Source organism: Dermochelys coriacea, chromosome 3 (genome assembly GCF_009764565.3).
Source record: "Dermochelys coriacea isolate rDerCor1 chromosome 3, rDerCor1.pri.v4, whole genome shotgun sequence".
Lineage (NCBI taxonomy): Eukaryota > Metazoa > Chordata > Testudines > Dermochelyidae > Dermochelys > Dermochelys coriacea.
The window spans coordinates 142,024,829-142,048,448 of record NC_050070.1 but is presented as its reverse complement, the minus strand read 5'-3'; the positions used below and the strand labels follow the sequence as shown (position 1 = coordinate 142,048,448).

General features: G+C 42.0%; 1 protein-coding gene across 6 annotated transcripts in view; it reads left to right on the top strand.

The window, feature by feature from the left end:
• Positions 1-23,620, top strand: part of AKT3 (AKT serine/threonine kinase 3) — a 281,463-nt gene that overhangs the window by 23,913 nt on the left and 233,930 nt on the right. For all 6 annotated transcript variants that reach the window (XM_043511466.1, XM_038396391.2, XM_043511467.1 and 3 more), the window contains exon 2: positions 4,159-4,313. In XM_043511466.1, coding sequence (XP_043367401.1) covers positions 4,268-4,313 — 46 coding nt within the window. In that variant the 5' untranslated portion in view covers positions 4,159-4,267. The remainder of the gene's footprint in view (positions 1-4,158; positions 4,314-23,620) is intronic.

The following is a 23,620-nucleotide window of genomic DNA, read 5'->3' as shown; positions in this document are numbered from 1 at the left end:
AGATCTCGTATGAGAAGATATGACCATATATATTACTGTCACTGTTATTTATTGTAGTAATAATAATGGCTTCTCAGTCTTCTTAAAGATTAGATGAAGTCTACTGTGAGAGTGAAATTGGAGTCAGAGTTTTCCTGAAAAATATTTTTTGTATGTACAATGTTATGTCTTAATAGTTTTTCACTTCTCTCAGACAGTGGTAATTTTAAAACTCTAATCTGAATTGCACAAATTAAAACTCATGAGCCATGTACAAAACCATAAAATAACCTAGGAAAATCACTAATAAACTTTGTTTAATAAGGTTAATGCTGCAGAAATACAAAACTATATATCCTCTTTATGACACTAAATAATACCTAAAGTGAAACCTAAACGCTTAAAGATATGAGCATTTTAAGAACAGCATCTAAAAACCTTGAGTCAGCAGATGAGGCTCTGTTATCTTGACCTTAAAAGAAAATTCTTACAATTAAATAAAGCCATCTGTAAAAGTGCAAACAAACCAAACAAAATTTTTCTGTTTTAGGAGTTTTTCTAGAGTATATGGGATCGAGTGCTTTTGTAGATATGGTTAGATTTAAGCACAAGTGTAAGAGTTTGCAGGATTTGGGCCTTACAGTGTATAGCAATGATTGTAGTATCTGAACAAAAGAAAATTAAAAAATAAAAATCCACCTGTATATTTCTGAAAAACAGTATATGAAAAACATAAAATGTTAAACTAAATACACTTGATATTTATATATTATCATGTCATAAATTGATATATAAGGAATATATTTGTCATGACAGATTTTATTTTGTACAGCATAATATCCATCCAAACATAACCTTTCCTACAGCATCTATACAAAGGAAATAAAAATGAAATAATAAATAACATGCAACTGTATATGTAAGTTATTTACAGTGGTATAATTTTGAACCAAACATTGGAAGGGACAAATTGCTGGTTGAACAGACAATATTGTTCCCCTTCACTTTCCCAACTGGCTCTGAGTAGCAATGCAATGCATGGTTCTATCACACATTTACGTTCACTGAGTTGTATACTAAGTGTGAGTGATAGTAATGTTTTATAAAAACAAAAATATATAAATAAAAAGTGTACATCTCTCCCCCACCCTTGATTTAGTCTCTCTATTGTAATATGGTGCAGCTTGTGGAGGGAGGTATTTAGGAGTAAACAGTGTGGCTTCTGACAGTGACACTTCTGGATACAAGATTCAGTTCTACCCTACCATCTAAACCAGGTGTGGGCAAACGTTTTGGCCCGAGGGCCACATCTGGGTATGGAAATTGTATGGCAGGCCATGAATGCTCATACAATTGAGGGTTGGGGTGCAGAAGGGCATGAGGGCTCCGGGGTGTGGCTGGGGGTGAGGAGTTGGGGGTGCAGGAGGGTGCTCTGGGCTGAGACTGAGGGGTTTGGAGGGTGGGAGGAGGTTCAGGGGTGGGGCAGGGGGACAGGTTCCAGGCGGCGCTTGCCTCAAGCATCTCCCAGAAACAGTGGCATATCCCACTCCGACTCCTATGCAGAGGTGCAGCTGGCTCTGCACTCTGCCCTGTGTGCAGGCGCTGCCCCTGCAGCTCCCATTGGCTGTGGTTCCTGGCCGATAGGAGTTGCAGGGGTGGCATTTGGGGTGGGGGCAGTGTGCGGAGCCCCCTGGCTGCCCCAACGTGTAGGAGCTGGAGTGGGGATGTGCTGCTGCTTCCGGGAGCCGAGCGGAGTGGGGCAAGACCCCAACCCCGCTCCCTGGATAGAGCGCTGGAACGGGGCAAGCCCTAGACCCTACTTCCTGGCGGGAGCTCGAGGGCTCGATTAAAATGTCTGGGGCCGGATGTAGCCCCTGGGCCGTAGTTTGCCCAGTCGTAGTTTGCTCTGATCAAAAAACTGGGTTGAAAGTTGTGGGAAGATGTATACTTCTGCATGCTCTAAAATTGTACCTTTTTTGGCTAATGTCCACTTTTAAGAGGCTTTTTATCTGTTTGTATTTATTATTTATTTTTTTTATTTTTACAGAAGAGGTGTTTTGTAGACAGTATGATTCTGTTAGTTTAACTTTGAAGTGTTTTTAGGGTTTGGACTGGGTAGGGTATCGAAATATTCTATAACCTTATTTGTTAAAATTACAAATCGGTTAAAAGCAGACTTCAACAATCATGGAAAAATAACCTCTCATTTATAATGCCTAACTGGTTTCAGACTGAACTATTTTTTTAAATAACTTTTCTCCTAATGTATATGCATGGTATACGATATCTTGCAGTTTTTCATGAGTGCTGTACATCTGGCACTTTATTTAAAATAAATAAAAAACAGAAAATAAGAGCACTCAAAGTTTTAAAAATAAAACCACTTATGAATTACATGGACACTGATAACATCTGAAAACAGGGAAGGTGCTGTAGGTCCAGCCATTGACAGTCTCCTTTAATTGCATTCCAAACATGGACAGAACTCTCTAGTCTAGTTGGTGTAGGTCAGGGGTCGGCAGCCTTTCAGAAGTGGTGTGCCGAGTCTTCATTTATTCACTTTAATTTCAGGTTTCGCGTGCCAGTAATACATTTTAACGTTTTTTAGAAGGTCTTTCTCTATAAGTCTATATATTATATAACTAAACTATTGTTGTATGTAAAGTAAACAAGGTTTTCAAAATGTTTAAGAAGCTTCATTTAAAATTAAATTAAAATGCTGATCTTATGCCGCCGGCCTGCTCAGCCTGCTGCCAGCCTGGGGTTCTGTTCACCTAGGCTGGCAGCAGGCTGAGCGGGGCCTGTGGCGGGACCCTGGCTGACAAGGGGTTGGCAGCCAGAACCCCAGACCAGCAGCGGACTGATTGGGGCTGACGGTCTGGGGTTCTGTCCACCGGCTCCTGCCAGCCAGGGTTCCGGCTGCCAGCCCCACTCAGCCTGCTGCCAGTCTGGGATCCTGGCCCTGCCCACATAGAGTGGGTACCTACCTTCTCCCTGGTTCTAGCCCACTCTCTTCCCCTCTCTCTCTGCACTGAGCACATGGCTGGGGGTGAAGGAGCAGGCTGGGGGTTGGGGTGTAGGGTCTGGCCAGGAACTAGAATGAAGGAGGGGGCTCCGGTTTGGAGTGCTTACCAGGACGGCTCCCTTTTGGTGCGAGGGGTGCCCCAGGTGGGAATGTGTGTGGGGGTGTGTGCAGGAGCTCCTGTTTGGTGCTCAGGATGGGGGTGGGAATGTGGGGGCTGCAAGAGTCAGGGCTTGGGGTGTGGGGGGCTGGGTATGGGGGGTGCAGGAGTCAGGGCTGGGGTCATGGGGGGTGCGGGGGGATTGGGTATGTGTGGGGGGTGATAGAGTCAGGGCTGGGGTCGTGGGGGGTCAGGTCGGGGCTGGGGTGCATGGGGGACTGGGTATGTGGGAGGGTGCTGGAGTCAGGGCTGGGGTCGTGGGTGGGTGCAGGGGTCAGGGCAGAGGGCTGGGGATGTGTGCTTCCAGCTCCTTGCCTAGAGTGGCTCACGGCAGAGGCTGGAAGGGATATGCCCTGATCCCGCCCCCACCACCGCCACCTCTCTGCCTCCTTCACGGAGCAGAGAGCGCTCTGCGGTTCCACTTCTCCCCTTCCCTTGCAAGGGCCATCAGCTGATCGGCGGCAGGGAGGGAGAGGAGGAGGGGCAGGAACGCAGCACGGCAGAAGAGGCTGTGGAGGGGGAGTTTGCCTGCCTTGCAGCAGCAGCCGGCAGGACCAAGCTTCTTCATCCTGCCCCCATGGGGGGGTGGGGAGAAGAGCAGGCTGGGGCGGGCGGGATTTTTAATGGCTCGCTGCTGCCTGCTGGGGTTCAGCAGTGGGCTGAGCGGGGCCGGCGGCTGGGACCCGGCAGGCAGCAGTGTGCCATTAAAAATCTGCTCGCGTGCTGTCTTTGGCACGTGTTCCATAGATTGCCAACCCCTGGTGTAGGTGATAATCATTTATTTAACATTGTTTGCAACAACTGTATTTTAGCTGAAAATTATGTTTGCTGTTGAAACCTGCCATAAGACCAGAGAAGTTCTTTCTTTATAGTGCTATTCAAAAATTGTTTTAACAGGCCCATTTTTTAAATATGGGTCAATCAGTGGGAGACATTTGTAAAGACTTATCTGTTAGAATTTAACTCTTTTCGTTCCTTCTCTAATACTTCCTTCCAGGCTGACTCCTCAGTAGAGATTGGGAAGGGCAGCAGAAGAGAAGCCAAACGTTCAAGCTGATAACTCAAGAGAACTTTTCTCTGAATTGAGGGCTCAGAGTGGAGCCATCATGAGCGATGTTACCATTGTGAAAGAAGGCTGGGTTCAGAAGAGGGGTAAGTTCCAAATATAAACAGAAAATTCTTCTAAAATGTAATCCTCTATCAGTAGATATTGTGCAGCTGGGAATATGAAAAGACTAATACTTTGCTGTAATGTTCTTTCCCAGTTAATAGCAAGTATCCTCTCTCTTAATGCGACAGTCCAGACTAGATGGGGACTGACACCTTGATCGTGCAAACAGTTAGGCACTTGCTTAGTAGTATATATATGTGAGGAGTCCTGCAAAAGTCAATGGGACTATTTGCATGGAGTCAATGTGCCTAACTGTATTGCTGAACTGGGGCCCGTGTGCATAAAGTTACAAACGTTTTCCAAAATAAAGAGCAATTTTGTATTAATTGAATTAAATTTAGCTTTTGGTTTGACTGTTTATAATCTGTCATTGAGTGATGTAACAGATTGAGGAATGTTAGTGTGCTTGATCTTTGATTTAGAGCTGTGCTATTTGCATTTTTATAAAGTTTTTACTTTTTAACTTTTGCTGATCTGGGAACAAATATCTCTGTCATGGAGGCCCGTTAAAAATTATTTTCTTAATACTAAAATGTATCCATAGCAAGATTTGGCATTTAGTTGATTGGTAGTGCATGTGAAAACAATGCCTTCAAAAATGTTTAGACTGAGAGATGTACTTCTGTTTAATTTAATCTCACTAATTTTTGTTATACAAATTAAATTCAGCACACACATCGGTTAAAGTATAACTGACTTTTTAAAGCTGATACTTAGTTTTTTCTGTCTGATCCTTTTTTAATTAATTATAACTTAATTGGTAGCTGTTAGCAGTTACAAAATGAAGTTTTTAAGTAACCCAAAGGAGTCACTTTAGGAGAGGATGGCCTGATTTGTCCAAAGCTTATCTTTTCTGTCAGAAAAATGCTTTTCTGCTCCCATGCCGAATATGTTGTTAAAGATCTTTACTGTGTTGTATACATGGGTAGTAGTGTATGTATGTTCGTGGCCAGGTTGAGTAGGATGGGAACTAATTCATGTTTGGGGATATTTAGATCAGTCCTAAGTTTTTAGATATTTGTAGTACCAAAATGTGTAGTTTTAAAAACGTTTCCTAAGCTTTGACTCTGGCGTCTTTGCCCTTTGCCCCAGTTTACACAAATCTGTGGCAGCTTCCAGTTAAAATCAATGCTTACAGCCCATAAATTCTTTTCTCACTTGGAAGAAAATACACATTAGAGCAGGAGGTCTCAGACTTCATTGTACCACAACACCCCCTCCTGACAACAAAAATTATGACATGACCCCAGGAGGGGGGACTGAAGCCTGCGCCCTCCCAAGCCCCTCTGCCTCAGGTGGTACGGCCAAAGCCCGAGCCCATCTGCCTGTGGGGAGGTGGAGGGCACAGTTGAAGCCCAATGGCTTCAGCCCCAGGCAGGGAGCCTGTAACCTGAGCCCTGAAGCCCTGTGGCTTCAGCTTTGGGCAGTGGGGCTTTGGCTTCAGCCTGGGGCCCCAGCAAGTCTAAGCCACTTTAGGGTCCTGACTCACAGTTTGAGAACCACTGCATTAGAGTCAAGTGATAGTAAAGAAGACACATAATTAGTGTTGCTCCGTGATTTCCTTTTTAATGACTATAGTAAGGTTTCTTAAAAACATTTTTCCTATTTTTATATTGTGAGTATTTTCTTATTTACAACAAATTTAATGACTGTATATCTGGCAAAACTACAGCAAAGATAAAGCACAACTAAAAAAAGTAGTAAGAAGTAAAAGTAGCTGAAGAACAGTAAAATAATTTGCTGATAACAAACATAGTTTTGGCTTCTAATTTTTTAAATACCTTTAGGTTACCCTAGCAGTCATTTTCAAGAACAAGACCTTTTATTTTAATTCCTTAAGACAATTTAAACAAAAGGATGTTCATTTGGAAACTCTTAAGATAAGACTTTGTTTATCTAGTGTGACTATGAAACTCAACAGCTTATGCTCACAGTCCACCAGTTTGTGTAAGTAGGGGAGACTACAAAATAAGAATATCTGAATTGGTGCTGGAAGAACTTGGGGAGCTGATATTGGTATAATCAGAAAGATACCTCTTTCTGTCTGCTTAGGAATACTAGCTTGCTTGGGCGCTCTTGTATTTCAGTGTCAGCTTTTTGATAGTATAATTATACGTAAATCAGAGGAGTAACTTCCCTTTATTCATGGTGTCTCACTTTTGTTTATATATTTTGACCAAGAGGCAACAATGGACTAAAGTATATAGCGAGGCTAAATAAAAGTTTTAAACTGATTGAGTATTTTTGTATCTGACTCCTTCATTTAGTTCTATTTCAAAATAAGAGGACTTGCTATAAATTGCCCTCCTCCAGACACTTACTGATCAATTTTACTTAAAGTGGGAAACTCTAGAAATCTTGGATAGCTGTATCACGTATTATCACCTTTGTAATACTTCGAAACAAGATTTCCGTATGCTACTACTACTATAGTATAATATATATACTACTATATTTTGGGCATGCCTTTAACTAGACACAGTTCCAAATGAGACTCCTCTCTCCTTCCTGCAAGAAGGTTGTCTGGATCATGGTGTGACTGGCTCCATAATGTAGTTGGTTTCACGAATATTGTGTGCTGAATAACCTTTTAATTTTAGCAATGAGATGGTTTGTCTAAATAGCATGGCACGCAGAGACTAAGACTGTCATTTGGCATAGTGACTTCATATTTTTATTAAATGTCACTGAAACCATGAAAAGCTGAAAAAAAGCATAAACCTCTTATACAGTTGTTCTCAAACTTTTCTTTTTGCTGACCACTTGAAAACTGTGGAGGGTCTCAGTGAACCACTTAATGATCTTTCCAAATGTTGTTTGTACTGTTAGCTAACTATTGTAAAGCACTTTGGATAAAAGCGCTATATAAAAAAAATCTTAATTTAACATTTTTTTGTTCTACAAATAAAAGCACACAGCTCATATTTTAATATCAGCAGTTTTACCTTTCTAATGTGATGGATGTGCCTTCTCTTCCCCGCGACGGCAGCCCCCGAGCTGGGGCTGGGAAGGAGGGGGGTATGTCCCCTGCCACAGCAGCCACAGAGCTGAGGCTGGGAAGGAGGGCTGTCTCTCTTGCAGCCCTGGAGCTGGGGAAAGTCCCCTCTTTCTCTGGCCGCTGCAGCCCTGCACGTCCCAAATTCCCCTGCACCCCCTCTTCTCATCCCACTGCCCCCTGCCACCTATCCCCTATTTCTCCCACCTACCCCCTATTTCACCTTACATGTGCATCTTCTCGAGGGTCCAGACACCTAATTAGTGGAGCCACACCTCCGCGGCTTCACTCATTAGGTGGGTGGCCCTTCAGTCTCTCATGCGCAGCTGCCCAGGCGCGCACCTTAGAGGGAACTATCTGCGGACCACCTGAATGGAGTTCGCGGACCACAGTTTGAGAATCTCTGCTCTTATAGAAACTGTATTCTGGAATGTATAATATGTACTACAGGTAAAGAAGTGGTAAATTGAATCTTGTCTAACTAGGCATATTTTCAGGTCTGGAACACTCAAGATAATTTGTTTTGGTTCTCACAGTAATTGATACTTTAAATTCTGAATTTCCCTCCTGTTAGTTGCTTAATGTAGATATTTGCCTTTGCCTTTTTGTTTTGATAATTTTATTCATATAATGACTTCAAAGATAAGTTACTATATGCTTTGGAGGAATGAAATTGACAACCTGATCGACTGCTCATTACGCAGCAGGAAGCCTCCACCATAATTTTACATAGTCTCACTAACTTTGGTATTGAGTCTGCAAATGCATGGTATGTTTCTTATTCAATGTTGGGATCAGAAAAGGACTTGGATATGAAAAATGAAATTTAATATTTTACTGAGTATTTAAGAATCTGAAATCAGCAAAAAAATTATTTCTGGTGATATTATTCGAAGCAAGGCCTCTTTAGTTGGCATTTTTCTGTTTTGGTTTGGTTAATATTTCTTTCCTCTTTTGTAAATAGACATTTTGATGGCCTTTTTTTTTTCTTCATTTTGATTTATTTTAGAACAATGTGTGACTTTTTTATGTGCTTGTTTATAGATAGCCATGCCTATAGTTAGGTGGCCCAGTGCTTTCCATTTTGAGACTCTGCTTTCAGTTGCTTGTAACTTCAGCAAACTTCAACCATTTGGGCTGAAATTTTCCATGCTGAGTGTTTGTCTCACTTTGAAATTTTTTTGAATATTTCAGTAAAAATGGTTTCTCTCTTCTCAGAACAAGGTTAGGGAAAAGTATGTTGTAGGCCTGGCTTGAGATGAGTAATTAGACATGGGTGAGGCCTCATTTCTTGGGAGACAAGATTAGCAAGGTAAATGGATCAGCTGGCTGGAAGCAGAATGTCAGTGCTAATTAGGAGAGGTATATAGTGAGTAAGCTAACACAGAATGTTAACATTAGGGGGAACATCCAGGGAATCATTTGCAATGGACAAGATAGGCCTGAAACGAAAGATGAAGTAAGGATTAAATCATACATGGACAGTGTGTAGACAGAGCATTCTGTACAGGGTTTGATTCCTACAAAGTAACCACGCCAGTCCCCAAACGTGTAACGCAATGGATAGAAAATGGAATGTAATTTGTAAATGTATATAAAGGAGGAGGTTTCTGTGTCACTTTGGATGTGGTACGCCCTGTACCCATCCAATGCTTCTTGAGTCTGATCAACTCAGCATAGCTTTGCTGTATGCCAAATAAAAATCTAAGTGACAAAATCTGGAGTCAAACTGAGTTCTCGGGAAGTTCAGTACAAAGAGGCCGTTGAGGGTATCTGAACATAGTGCTGCTGTGAACATGTAGCTTTACTGTTAAAGATCGCACCCAGCAGTTTAGCAATGTCATTGGAATGATTTAAATGTGAGATTTCCAGGCACAGAAAGAGTGAGTTAAATCTAAAAAAGTGAAAGATGTCTCGGGGAAACCTCAACAAATGTTGTTCTGCCCACATTAATTTTTTATAGCCATCTAATTGAGAAGCTGTACTGTCTGCATTCTTTGGAGCAGGGTCTCAAAAGTTGGGAAGAGGTCACCCTTGTGTCAGAGATGTGCATTTTGCCATTTCTGTGATAATTCACCCTAATTAAGCCAAAAGTTATAAGCCAATAAAATTGCAGTTTACACGTGCTCAGCAGATACTTTGAGTTTTGAGAGTTTTATTCTCCAGAGATTACTTTTGTACTGAAAATGCTTCATCCCAGGTTTTCAGGTCTAAGCAGGACTTTTTCCTGTAATTGCTTGGTCAGTTGCCAAAAACTGGAACTGTGAGTAGGGAGACACTCTCTCCTCTTCCTTTAATGCTTCCTGTAGTAGTGCCCATGAAATGAGGAGGAGAAAGAGGAAACAGCCTGATTCTAATGTAGAGAAAATGAGGAGCTGGGATGAGAACTAGGTGGTGATGGGGAGACTGGGATGTGGAAAACTGGGACTGAGGGGGGCTGACAAGTAGCTAGGGCACATGGAGCCTGGGCATGGAGCTGAGGTAGGGAATGTTACAACTGTGGACATGGAGCTGAAGGAGGGGGAGGAACTGGGACAGGAACAGTAATAGGATGGACGGGTTGGGGCAGAAAAGTCTGTGTGACCACTAAATATACTCCCCTAAGAAACTGGAATAGAACCCAGGATTGCTGATTCTCTGCATTTTTCTGCAGCCAGCAAACAGCTGTGAAACCCACTGACAAAATGTGTGCCTCATCTTCCTGTAATGACTACATATCACAGGATTTCAGCCTGGACAGGAGCCAGTCTTGCAAAGATAAGAGAACTTCCATATCCCTAATGGATTTCAGCTGTGATTGTAAAAAATCCCTTCTGATGTGGGGGCAGAATTGATGGGTTCCTGGGGGGACAGAATTGATTTGGGAGTTAAGGGGCAGAATTAGTTGCTGGACAGAGATATTGGCAGGTGTACGGGTGAGAGCTCCAGGAGTAGTGGCCACTATCGGTTATTCTGTTTGTTCAAGTGGCAGAGGTCTGTGTTGTGGATCTAGAAGGTCTTCTTTGAGTAGTGTCAATATGGGTGCTCCACATCATGTGCGCATTCACCTCTTGAGCTTTGATAGGAGATTTTTAGTAAGTGTTCATTCAGCCTGCGTGCACACACCATGAAACATCGTGCTGTGCTTCAAGGTGTAGAGGGCTTCACAGGTAAACCGCCCTCAATTCCTTCTCTACTTCCTTGGCCTGAGATGAAGTTCTAGCTTGTCTGCCTTGTGCATGTCTCAGCATATTTTGTAGGTGTTTATTCAGCTTACTGTTTTTAGTGAAGGCCGCGAGTTTGCCATGGAAGGCACTGATTCTGTGACTTTCCATGTTTTCTCTGCAGCGGCCGGTGCACCTGGTTCAGGGGCAGCTCAGGCAGACCCTGCGCTAGGCGCACCAGTCTCGGGCCCCCGCCTGCATCCCACCCTCCCCCCAGCAGCAGAGTTTGTAGGGGGGTAGGGGCTTGGGGCACGGGATGGGGGGAGGAGGGCTCTGGATGGTGCTTATGTGGGGGGGCTCCCTGGAAGTGGTGATGTCCCCATCACTCAGTTCCTAGGCGGAGGCATGGCCAGGCAGCTCTGTGTGCTGCCTCTACCTGCAGGAAGCTCCCATTGGCTGTGGTTCCCAAAGAGGCTACCCATCCAACCTGTATTTCTTCTTTTTCTCCAGACAAGGCAATTGTGCCTCCACTGTTGAAGGCTGACAATTTTTGTCAATTCCAGGACCTTGTAAAGAGGATGGCAGACACCCTCCTGATATTGCTTGAGCAGGTTAGACTCATCTCACAATCTCCTGAACATTTTGCACTTGGCAACACACACTCAGGTTGCTCTACCGATTTAATGAAGCACTCCTGGATCTAGCAAAGACTATGTAGCAAATTCTTGTTATCATGTTGCCAACTTGTAAATAGGCTGTTAAGAAATATTATGTCTCCACCAGGGACTTATAATTTTTGTGTTCTTGCTCCCCATCTAATTTCCTGGTAGTGGATGCAGTAAATGAGTGGGGTAAACAGCATTACTCCAGGCTTTCTCCTTATGAAAAGAATCAGAAAAGGTTGAGCCTTTTTGGATGAAAGACCTACTTATCCATATCCCTTCAATTTTGGATCTCAAACTATGAGGTGATCTTGGCCAAGTATGACTACACAAATTACAAGTCCTATATTGAAGATCTTCCACAGGAGCATAGAGAAAACTTCCAGGCCATCATTAAATAGGGTCATTTATTATCCAGAACCTCTTTTCTAGTATCCTTTGTTGCCGCGGACACTGTTGTTAGATCCATCCTTACAGCATTTGTCACATGTAGGGCATTGTGGCTCCAGTTGTCGGCCTTCCCAATAGAGGCTCAAAATGCAGTTGAGGACTTCCCATTTGATGATCAGAAGCTGTTCCGAGAACCATGGATGAGTCCCTGCGCATGCTAAAGGACTCCAGGGCTATATTGAAGTCTTTGGGTATACACACCCTACAAACAAGATTAGATTTAGTAAGTCTCAGTTGCTCAGAGACCGTGCCTGGCTCAGTTATCTGCTTGTGACAGAACCACTGAATCCTCTAGAAAAAGACAGAGATCCCAGAGGAAAAGAGGTTCCCATCCTCGTTCAGCCAGTACCCAGTCATAATCAAAACAGCAATTTTGACACGTTGGTCAAGGGCTTGATGACTCCCTCACCTCTAGTTTGCAAATTGCAACCACTTTGCCCACCTCCCCGCTTTTAGAGACTGCCTTTCCCATTTCCAACTGGTCTCGCAGTGTATAACAATAGACAAGTGGGTAATGGAGGCTATAACATAGGGCTACATCATGCACTTTATGCCCCTCATCCCTTTTCAGGGACCCCTCTCACAAGACTATACTGAGTGAAGAAGTGCGAGCCCTCCTTTGCTTAGAAGGAATAGAACCAGTCCCATTTCCTCATGGGAGGAAAGTTTTACTCAAAATATTTTCTCATGCCAAAGAAGAACAAAGAGTGGAGGCTGATCTTAGATCTAACACAACTGAACAAATTTGTAAATGCACAGAAGTTCTGGATGGTGACTCTGGCAGCGGTAATGCCTTCTCTAGCGATAGGAGATTGGTTTTTGGCCCTTGACCTACAGGGTGCCTGTTTCCATGTCGTGATACATGCTGCACGCAGGAGATATCTGCACTTCGCCATTGGCCAGGATAATTTTCGATACAGAGTATTTCCCTTTGGCCTCTCTTTGGCCCCGATGGTATAGTCTAAGGTTTTAGTGGTAGTAACTGCTTACTTTCTGCAGAAGCAGTCTTAGTCTTCCATATCTCAATGACTCAAGGGCCAATCCTACAAAAAAGTACTAACTTCCATCCAGACAGTTCTCTCCCTCTTCCCAGAGTTGGGTCTACAGCTGAACATAAAAAAGTCCAAGTTAGCCCCTGTATAGAGAATACAATTCTAGGGGGGATATTTGGACTTTTTGGCAGCCCGGGCCTGCCTTCTTACAGACAGATTCATAACTTTGTTGAATCTGGTCAAGACAATTCAAGGAAGCCCATATACTACAGTAAGGAACTGTTTGCAATTCCTGGATTATTTGGGAGCTTGCACCTTTGTGACTGAGCATGCAAGATTAGACCTCTACCACTTTTCAGGGCTGGTTCAGGAGGACCTCTTCCTTAACCGGATATGGCTTGGACAAACAGGTTACAGTTCTCCCGTATGTGAAGAAGTCCCTGGGTTGGTGGAAAGATCAACACAATGTCTGCCTAGGTGTCCCTTTCATCTGCCCAGCTCAAAAAATAACTGGGATAATGGATGCATCACTGTTAAGGTAGGAAGCACACCTGTACACACAACTCAGGGTAGATGATCACCTCAGGAAAGTAGTCTCTATATCAATTTGCTGGAACTCAGGGTAGTCAAAAATGCTTGCCTTCAGTTCCTGCTCCTTTTCAGGTTTCAGAGTAGCAGCCGTGTTAGTCTGTATTCGCAAAAAGAAAAGGAGTACTTGTGGCACCTTAGAGACTAACAAATTTATTAGAGCATAAGCTTTCGTGAGCTACAGCTCACTTCATCGGATGCATTTGGTGGAAAAAAAAAAAAAAGGTTTTTTTTTTTTGTTTTTTTTTTCCACCAAATGCATCCGATGAAGTGAGCTGTAGCTCACAAAAGCTTATGCTCTAATAAATTTGTTAGTCTCTAAGGTGCCACAAGTACTCCTTTTCTTTTTGCTCCTTTTCAAGGGCAAACCAGCCAGAATCATTACTGACAATATGGCTTGCATGTTCTAGATCAACAAACATGGCAGAGCAAGATCCCCTTTTGTGTGCACTGAAGATATAAATTTATGGAACTGGTGTAATAGAGCATCAGATTCAGACCTCAGCTGTTTACCATACTGGAGTCCAGAATGTCACAGCCGATAGGCTCAACAGGTGCTTCTCCCAGGACTCTGAATGGGTGTTGGACTCTAAAATCCTTCATGGGATATGCCAGAGGTGAGGACTTCCATAGGTGGACCTATTTGTCACTTCTAGCAACAGAAAATGCTCCTTACTCTGCTTAAGAGGATGAGTAGGTCATCTCTCTTTGAGATACCTTTCCCCTTCCTTGCACAAGGGACCTGTTCTACGCATTTCCTCCAACATCTCTAATTCTAAGAGTGATGAACAAGATCAGGCAGGATAGGACCAGGATTATCCCCATAGCACTGACCTGACCAAGGCAAGCCTTGTATCCTTACCTGCTTTACTTATTTGTCCAATTGGTGCTCCAGCTTTCGACAGTCACTCATCTTCTCTCCAAGGATGTGGATCATGTTCTTCACCCCAACATGGGATCCTCTGTCTCCAAGCCTGGTTCCTATATGGTTCATGGGATTAGAATCCACCTGCTCAACAGGAGTACAACAGGTATTACTAATCAGTAAAAGGGAGTTGACTCAAATTACTTGTTTTAGAGATGGAAGAGATTTAACCACTGATGTCGCCATCACCACCTTGTGCATGAATCTTTTCTGCTCTCAACTATCTTGGATTATCTGCTGGATTTAAAAAAAATTGGGTTTATCAATTAGCTTGATTAAGGTTCATCTTGCTATGATATCAGTTTTTTATTCCTCTTCTGTTTTTGCTCATCCTATGCCCTTGAGATCTATTAAAGGTCTGGGGACTCTTTACCCCAGGTTAAGGATCCTATTCTGCCTTGGGAATCTCAGCTTGGTACTTAGATACCTTATGGGACTGCATTTGAACTTGTTGCTACCTGCTTCTAGCTTCACTTTTCTATGAAGACAGCCTTTCTAGTAGCTATCATGTCAGCCAGCAGGGTTGGAGAAGTTGGAGACTTGATGGCAGACACCCCCTGCCCGCATTTAAATATTTTCAAGAACGTGGTCTCTCTACGACCAGGTGCTGTCAGTTTTCCATCTTACCCATAGATGAATAGGTTGGTTATTTTTTCCTAAACCACATAAAACTCATTGGAAGACTTCCTTTCATATGTTAGATATGCAACCGACATTGACCTTTTATCTGGATAGGACCCATTATTAAAAGATATTTGGGATAAAAACAAAACAAAAAACCCTATCACAGATGCTAAATTTCCATTTTTTTTAGAATCTGTTTCTAAATTAATTTTAACCCATAAAGAAAATCTGTTAGCTAGTTTAAGTTCTCAGAAAATTCATTCGATCGCCAAGGAGTAAGTGTGTAGAGTTTGCACTGTCTTTTTCATACATAACAAGGAGGATGAATTCATGCTTTAAATGCAAAATAGAATATAGCTATGAAGTGTCATTGTAGTCTTTAATCAAGAAATAAACCTCATTAGTGCCACTAGATTCCAGTGTGCTGAATTTTTTCTTAAATAGAAAAGGTTTTTTATTTTAAATTTCTAAAACCGGTAACTTCACCTGATATGATCAATAAAATTCAAACTTTAAAATGATAAATTTCATTAATTTTTTAAGAAATTCGATCCATCCCAATGATACTCCTCACAAACTAGATTTGAAAGTGTGCATATGTATGTATTTAGTTTGAAATTGTGATATTAGGTCATCCTGTTTCCCAAGAGCGTAAAGTCAGAGTTTCTTTGACATTGAGCCTTAGTGTTAACCTTTCAAGAGGCATGTTGGCTATAAGAGCCAAGCTGACTTTTTTCCATTCAAAGTGATATGCCAGGCAGATCTGTATTTTTGATACGGCATTCTCTCCATGCGTTTTTTTACTACTGCTCTGTTTGTATGGGTCATATTTTACCATAATATCTGAGCACCTCTTGATATTCAGTGTATTTATCCACACAACACCCTTGTGAGGTAGGAAAGTACTGTTATGCCCATTTTGTAGATAGTCTCCTGTGCCTCAGTTTACTGTGATTTACCCAAGATGTCACAGGCAGTCTATGGTGGGGGTTGAATCTAGGTTTTCGGTTCGTGCCCTAACCACAGGATCATCCTTCTTGTACTTGGTTTCTTCTTTTTGAATCAAAGTTGTGCTTACTCTTTTGAGTTAAGTGGCCCAGTCCCTTGCACTCCTTATTTTATCTTGATTATATGTTTTTGGTTTCATTATTGGAGGGTACATAATTTTTCACTTACAATTTTTTGAATATAATAATTAGGTCTATTAATCACGATTAATCGCATGATTAAAAGAATAATCGTGATTAATCACATGAGTAATCACATTGTTAATAATAGAATACCATTTATTTAAATATTTTGGATGTTTTCTACATTTTCAAATATATTGATTTAAATTGCAACACAGAATACAAAGTGTACAGTGCTCACTTAATTTATTTTTGATTACAAGTATTTGCACTATCAAAAAACAAAAATATTATTTTTCATTTCACCTAATACAAGTACAGTAGTGCAATCTCTTGATCATGAAAGTTGAACTTACAAATGTAGAATTATGTACAAAAAAACTTGCATTCAAAAATAAAACAATGTAAAATTTTAGAGCCTGCAACTCCTCTCACTTCTACTACTTGTTCAGCCAATTGTTCAGACAAACAAGTTTGTTTACATTTGCAGGAGATAATGGTGCCTGCATCTTTGTTTACAGTGTCACCCGAAAGTAAGAACAGGTGTTCTCAAGGCACTGTTTTAGCCGGTACAAGATATTTACGTGCCAGATTCGTTAAAGATTCATATGTCCCTTCATGCTTCAACCACCATTCCAGAGGACATGCGTCCTTGCTGATGACGGGTTCTGCTTAATAACAGTCCAAAGCAGTGTGGACCAACACATGTTAATTTTCATTATCTGAGTCAGATGTCACAAGTAGAAGGTTGATTTTCTTTTTTGGTAGTTAGAGTTCTGTAGTTTCCACATCGGAGTGTTACTCTTTTAAGACTTCTGAAAGCATGCTCCACACCTCGTCCCTCTCAGATTTTGGAAGGCATTTCAGATTCTTAAACCTTGTGTTGAGTGCTGTAGCTATCTTTAGAAATCTCACATTGGTACCTTCTTTGCGTTTTGTCAAATCTGCAGTGAAAGTGTTCTTAAAATGAACAACGTGTGCTGGATTATCATCTGAAACTGCTATAACTTAAAATATATGGCAGAATGTGGATAAAACAGAACAGGGGACATACAATTCTCCCCAAGGAGTTCAGTCACAAATCTAATTAATTCCTTATTTTTTAACAAGCATCATCAGCATGGAAGCATTTCCTTTGGAATGGTGGCTGACACATGAAAGGGCATACGAATGTTTAGCATATCTGGCACATAAATACCTTGCAGTGCCGACTACAAAACTGCCATGCAAATGCCTGTTCTCGTTTTCTGGTGACATTGTAAATAAGAAGAGGGCAGCATTATCTCCTGTAAATGTAAACAAACTTGTTTGTCTTAGTGATTGGCTGAACAAGAAGTAGGACTGGGTGGACTTGCAGGCTCTGAAGTTTTGCATTGTTTTGTTTTTGAGTGCAGTTATATAACAAAAAAACCCCACTACATTTGTAAGTTACCCTTTCACAACAGAGATTGCACTACAGTACTTGTATTAGGTGAATTGAAAAATACTGTTTCTCGTTATAATTTTTACAGTGCAAATATTTGTAATAAAAATAATATACACTTCAATTACAACATGATACAATATATATATGAAAATGTAGAAAAACATCCAAAATATTTAATAAATTTCAATTGGTATTCTGTTTAAATGTGTGATTAAAACTGTTATATTAACTAAAAAAAATTAATCCCGTGAGTTAACTGCAATTAATCGACAGCCCTAATAATAATGTCTTTCCTTGAAGTGTGTGCGATCTTGAGGGCAACAATGCCTTTGTGTTTTGGTTAGCAGAATTCATTCTTCTGTATATTCTTATCGCTTGAGAAATCCTCAAAATTTTCGCTCAATAGGAGTGAGGATTTACCTTGATTGTTTGCATGCATTTTTGATTTTTTTCTGAAGGCAGGATTTCAAGATATATCCATGCTTATAATTTAACAAAACCAACATGCGATGAATGATAGATACTCTTTCATACTTCCTTGGAGCCTGGAGAAGTTTTCTTATAATGTGAGAATTGTTTTGTAATAAGTGTATTGTAAGGATACTGGTTTTTTTTCTTTTTCTTCCTTTACATTAAAAAAGATAGTCTGTCACAATGCCATAGCACTACAATATTAGATATTCTTAAATAATGATCTTCTGGAACACAGAGTGTTTAGTATTTCTAACAATGAGAGAGCTTATGGGATAAAAATTAATATAGAATAACTGTTAATTTATCCAGGGATCGATTCACTATTGCAAAGGCCACTAATTCTGAGATTAATACAAACGCTGTGCAGTTTTAAAATTTAAACAAGCAGTTTATATGCCGTAAGATTTTAAGTTTATAGCTCTGTGGAAAAACTTCCTATTGTAGTATCTACTGTCAAAGACGAATTATTGGAATAAACCCGTTGATTCAAAATATTAATTGAATTTGTTAGTTCAAATACAACTTGTTTACTGCCTTCTCAGTGTTCTGTACTTTCACTATGAAACATGAAAAAGGATTGAGCAATTTGTTATGCAACGCTTTGAAATTATGCAAAGGCCAAAGAGATGTTAATTTTGGAAATGTATATTAAAGATCTAGTTTGGTTGGGTGTGGGTGAGTGTCTTTGGAAAAAAATAGTTTCAGAAGTTATGCTACTAATTGACTGTTGTTCACAACCTGTCAGATATCTTGTTTGCAGATTGTCTGTCTGAATTATTTGAGTAGATTAACACACCTCTAACAAAGAGAAATTTAAATAGACTATCTTGAACATCTGTTATACAAAGTAGCAACAAAATTCTTCTTTCTGATTGTCTCAACTAATGGTACTTAATTCTGAGTGTCTCCTGATAAACAAATTGAAACAAAACAAATTAATTTTTTATTCTAAACTGTATTTATTTAATAGCAAAAATTATTAAGTAGTGGTAGAGTTGCCATATGTAAATGACCAGAGAAGACAGAAATGAAGAAGAGGAGTGAAGAGAGAAGAAATACAGTAAGATATTAACAGCAATGCCTAACTCTTACAGTGTTTTTCATCTCTAAATCTCAAAGTGCTTTACAATGGAGGTATCACCCCCAATTTACAGAGATGGAAATGGAGGCATGGGGTGGGGGGAAGTGACTTGACAAACGTCATAAAACAAGTCAAGGGCAGAGCCTGGAATAGAACCCATGTCTCTTGATTCCCAGTCCAGGACTTCTTCCCTCTCTATCATAGTTCCACCATCAACACTTGATGAATACTGCAGAAACACTGCACAAACTATTATTCTGGATAAAACCCACCTCTTTGCTTTGCTGGAATTTGCACTTCTTTTTGTGTGTTTATGAATATTCAGGTAATAAATGGTTTTCTTGCAAAAGTTTTGTGGAAGGTAAAACCATTATAACTAATTCCATGAATAAGTGAATATGAGAGTATGCACAACAGAGGTGTTCCTATAGCTCTTCTGAAGGTGGAGGGGTTGGAAATGGAGGGATCTGAGCCTTGGAACAATTGCCTCCAGAGTTATAAGGGGCTTCCAGAGGTGTATGTGTATGATACCAGTTTGTCTACAGTAGAGATGTATCCAGTGGTGAGCTGGAGCCGGTTCGCTGGAACTGGTTGTTAAATTTAGAAGCCCTTTTAGAACCGGTTGTCCCGCGAGGGATAACTGGTTCTAAAAAGGCTTCTAAATTTAACAACCAGCCAAAAGTGGCACCTTAAGTGCTGACTCCGTGGGTGCTCCGGGGCGGGAGCACCCATGGGGAAAATATGGTGGTTGCAGAGCACCCACCGGCAGCTCCCGCCCCCGTCCCCAGCTCGCCTCTGCCCTTGAGTTATGCTTTGCACCGCTCTGCTTCTCTGCCCACCCCTCCCCCTAGCTTCCTGCGAATCAGCTGTTCGCACGGGAAGCCTGGGAGGGCTGAGAAGCAGGTGGCGGCTTCGCGCTCAGGCCCAGGGAGGTGGAAAGGAGGTGAGCTGGGGTAGGGGGCCGCCCATGCCACAGCAGGTAACCCGGGGGGGGCAGGGGCGCACAGAGGAACTGCTCCCCACCCCACCCCACCTTGCCTCCGCCTCCCTGGGCCTGAGCGTGAAGCTGCCGCCTGCTTCTCAGCCCTCCCAGGCTTCCCGCGTGAACAGCTGATTCGCGGGAAGCTGGGGGGTGTTCAGGGGAGGAGGCGGAGGTGAGCTGGGGCCAGGCGCGGGGCGAGGCTCTGCACCCACCAAATTTTCCCTCTGGGGGCTCCAGCCCTGGAGCACACACAGGGTCGGTGCCTAAGGCGCCACTTTTGATGTGATCAGTGGGGGAAGTGGCTGCTCCCCCCTCATCCCTAGCTATGCTACCCTGCCCCTAGGAGCCAGAGGGAGCTGCTGGATGATTCCCGGGAGCCGCCCCAGGTAAGAACCTCTGGGATTCCCCACCTCGCCCCGGCAGGTCCCTCTGGCTTTTGGGGGCAGGGTGGGCACCCACTATGGTGGCTCACGAGACCCTCCTGCCCGGTTCCAGGGGCAGTCAGGGGACAGGGGAGGGGGGTGGATGGGGTAGGGGTCCCGGCGGGGCAGGGGCGGGCCACGACCCCCTCGTGGGGTGAGGAGGGAACCGGTTGTTAAGATTTTGGCAACTCATCACTGGATGTATCTTTAGTTGGAAATTGATTGTTCCCTCTAGCTCACCTTCAGTTCAAACACAAAAGTCCCTTATATGTTTGCTTGTAGCAGAACTTGGAGTAGCTACCCAAGTAGTGTGCAGTATACATATGCCCAATAACTTATTTTTATTCATCAGCCTGGATGGATTTATCAAGTCCTGCATCCCAGTGGAGTAAGTAATATACTTCTGTGTTGATTCAGAAAGTATCAGTGGTTATGAGTCAGATTATAGGCACAAATGTTCCCCATCTCTGGCTTTATCACAGTTTTGGTCCCCAGCTGCTCAGAGCCTGCGGTAACAGGGTCATTGGCTATTTAAACCTCATGTGGGTGCAGCAGTGTATTTGTTGCCTGACCAACATCAATCATCACAGTGGACCTGCCAACTGATTGGTTGCTCACAAATCTGTAATGCTTGGGAGATAGCCATCCTGTAAAGGGTAGTAGCCACATGCCTCTGGACTGGTACTGCCATTCCCCTTCTCGTGTTTTAGCACAGCTACAAGAATGTGGTGTTTTCCTCACCATGGAAATGAGTGCACTTCATTCACAATGAGATCGACATCCACTAAAGATTCATGCCATGACTCCACACCAGTAGAGAGTACACGTCTCTCAGAAACTTGAATAGAACCAGGGATTTTTTGAGTCTCATCATTCCTCTGCTGTCAGCAAATGTGTATATGCAGAATGTGTATCTTGTCTCCCTCTAGTGGCTGGCCCGGGTATGAGATGACAATCTACTACTTTTTCATCAATGATCTGAAAGTATATATAAAATTACTGCTTATAAAATTTGTGCATACAAAGATTGGTAGAATAGTAAATAACTGAGGATCGGGAAGTCATACAGAGCAATCTGGATTGCTTGATATACTGAGCTCCTGGAAACAAAACAGATTTTAACACAGCCAAATGCAAAGTTATATGTCTAGAAACAGGCCATGCTTACAGAATGGGGGACTGTATCCTGGAAATAAGGGGACATAGAAGACAATCAATGAGAACTTTCAGTGTGATGCTAATGTGATTCTTGCGTGTATAAACAAAGGAGTAGTGCAAAGGACTAGGGAGATGATTTTGCCTCTATATATAATATTGGCGGAAATGATACTGGAATATTGTGTATGGTTCTGGTATCTACATTTTAAAAAGGAAGTTGAAAAGTTGGAGGGAGTACAGAAAAGAGCCACAAAAATGTTTTGAGGTCTAGAGGAAATGACTGAAAGTGAGAGTTCTAAAAAAACTAAACCATTTTAGTTTTTAAAAAACAAGATTGAAAGGTGACTTGGTTACAGTTTCTGGGAGAAAATACTGAGTTATATAAAGGGGTCTTTAATCTAGTGGAGAAAGGCATAACCCAAACCAAGGGCTTGAAGCTAGACAATTCAAATTGGAAATAAGGCACAAAATTTTAAGTGTGGATGATTTAACCCCTACCAAGAGAAGGGGTGAATTTTTCATCTCTTGATGTCTTTATATCAAAACTGGATGTCTCTCTAGAAGTTATGCTGTAGCCAAACGCAAGTTATTGAGCTCAATACAGGTGTAATTGCCTTATGGTGATACATTGAACTCCTTGAGTCCATCTAGCTTAAAGAAGAGAATGTAAGGGGTGACTTGATTTACAGTCTATAAATACCTACATGGGGATCAAGAATTTGATAATGGGTTCTTCAGTCTAGGAGAGGAAGGTATAATGTGATCTAATGCATGAACAAATTCAGACTGGAAAAAAGGCAAACATTTTTAGCAGTGAGTAATTAACCATTGGAACAGTTTACCAAGAATCATGGTGAATTCTCTATCACTGACCATTTTAAAATCAAGATTGCATGTTTTTCTGAAAGATATGCTCTAGGAATTATTTTGGGGGAGTTCTGTGGCCAGTGTTATACAAGAGGTCAGACTGGACCCTCTAAGTCCCCAGAAGAAGCGGTCAAAGAGGAGGAGGAGGTGATTTCGGACCAGGATATTGCACCGGCAGCTAATTTCTCGTCATCTTCCCCTGATGAAACCATCTTGCCCTCACCTCCCAGCATGGGGGATGACTTGAATTAATTTCAGGACCTTTTTAAGAGGGTGGAGGACTCGTTGGACATTTTACTGGTGGAAGTACCATAATCACAGCATAATCTATTTGATATCTTACAGACCTCAGTTGCCTCCAAAATTGCTCTACCAATGAATGATGCAATCATGGAACTGAAAAAATAGATTTGACAGACTCTGGGAACAATTCCACCTTTGTATGTACAAAAGGTCTGACCAAAAAATACTACATGTCTGCGAAGGGAATGGAGTTCCTTTTCTCACACCCCACACCAGTGTCTATGGTCGTGGATGCAGAAAATGAACAGGTAGGCAACAACATCCCAAAACCACACTATATGATAGAGGCTGGAAGAGACTAAATCTTAGGTCATAACACCTACTCCTCAGAGACGTTACACCTCAGGATCGCCGACTACGAGGTATTATTTGTCAAATATGACTGTACAAACTATTCAAAATTGGCAAATTTTATTAAACTCACACTGGAACAGAAGAGAACAGTTTAGGTCCATCGTCTCTGAAGGTCATCTTCTCTCCAGAACAGCATTGCAGGCTGCACTGGACTCCGCAGACACTGCAGCGTGGTCTATAGCCACAGCAGTAGTTATGAGGTATGCATCCTGGCTACATCTCTCTGGGTTCAACAGTGATAATCATGATGGACACTACTACTACTACTACTTCACTACTAGGTTGAGGAGCACATCTGAACTCTCCTACTATCCAGGGCCATTGGTCCCCATCAGAATCCCTTCTACATATGAACCTACTGGAACTGTGCGCCATTCACAATGCATACTCCCATGTCCTGCCTACAATCAAGAACAAGACCATAAAGATACTGATAGAAAATATCACATGCATTTTCTATATCAACTGGCAAGGGGGGGGCATGTTCACACTGCCTATGGACAGAATCCATGCTACTCTGGAACTGGAGCATCAGTCACAATATCGACATCTCAGCCTCCTACCTGCCAGGATGCCAAAACACCACTGCAGATGCACTAAGCAGAAAATATTCCTAGGATCATGAGTGGGAATTAGATCCACGAGTATTACAAAACATATTCAAACACTGGGGGTTCCCAACTATAGACTTCTTTGCAATGACACAGAACAG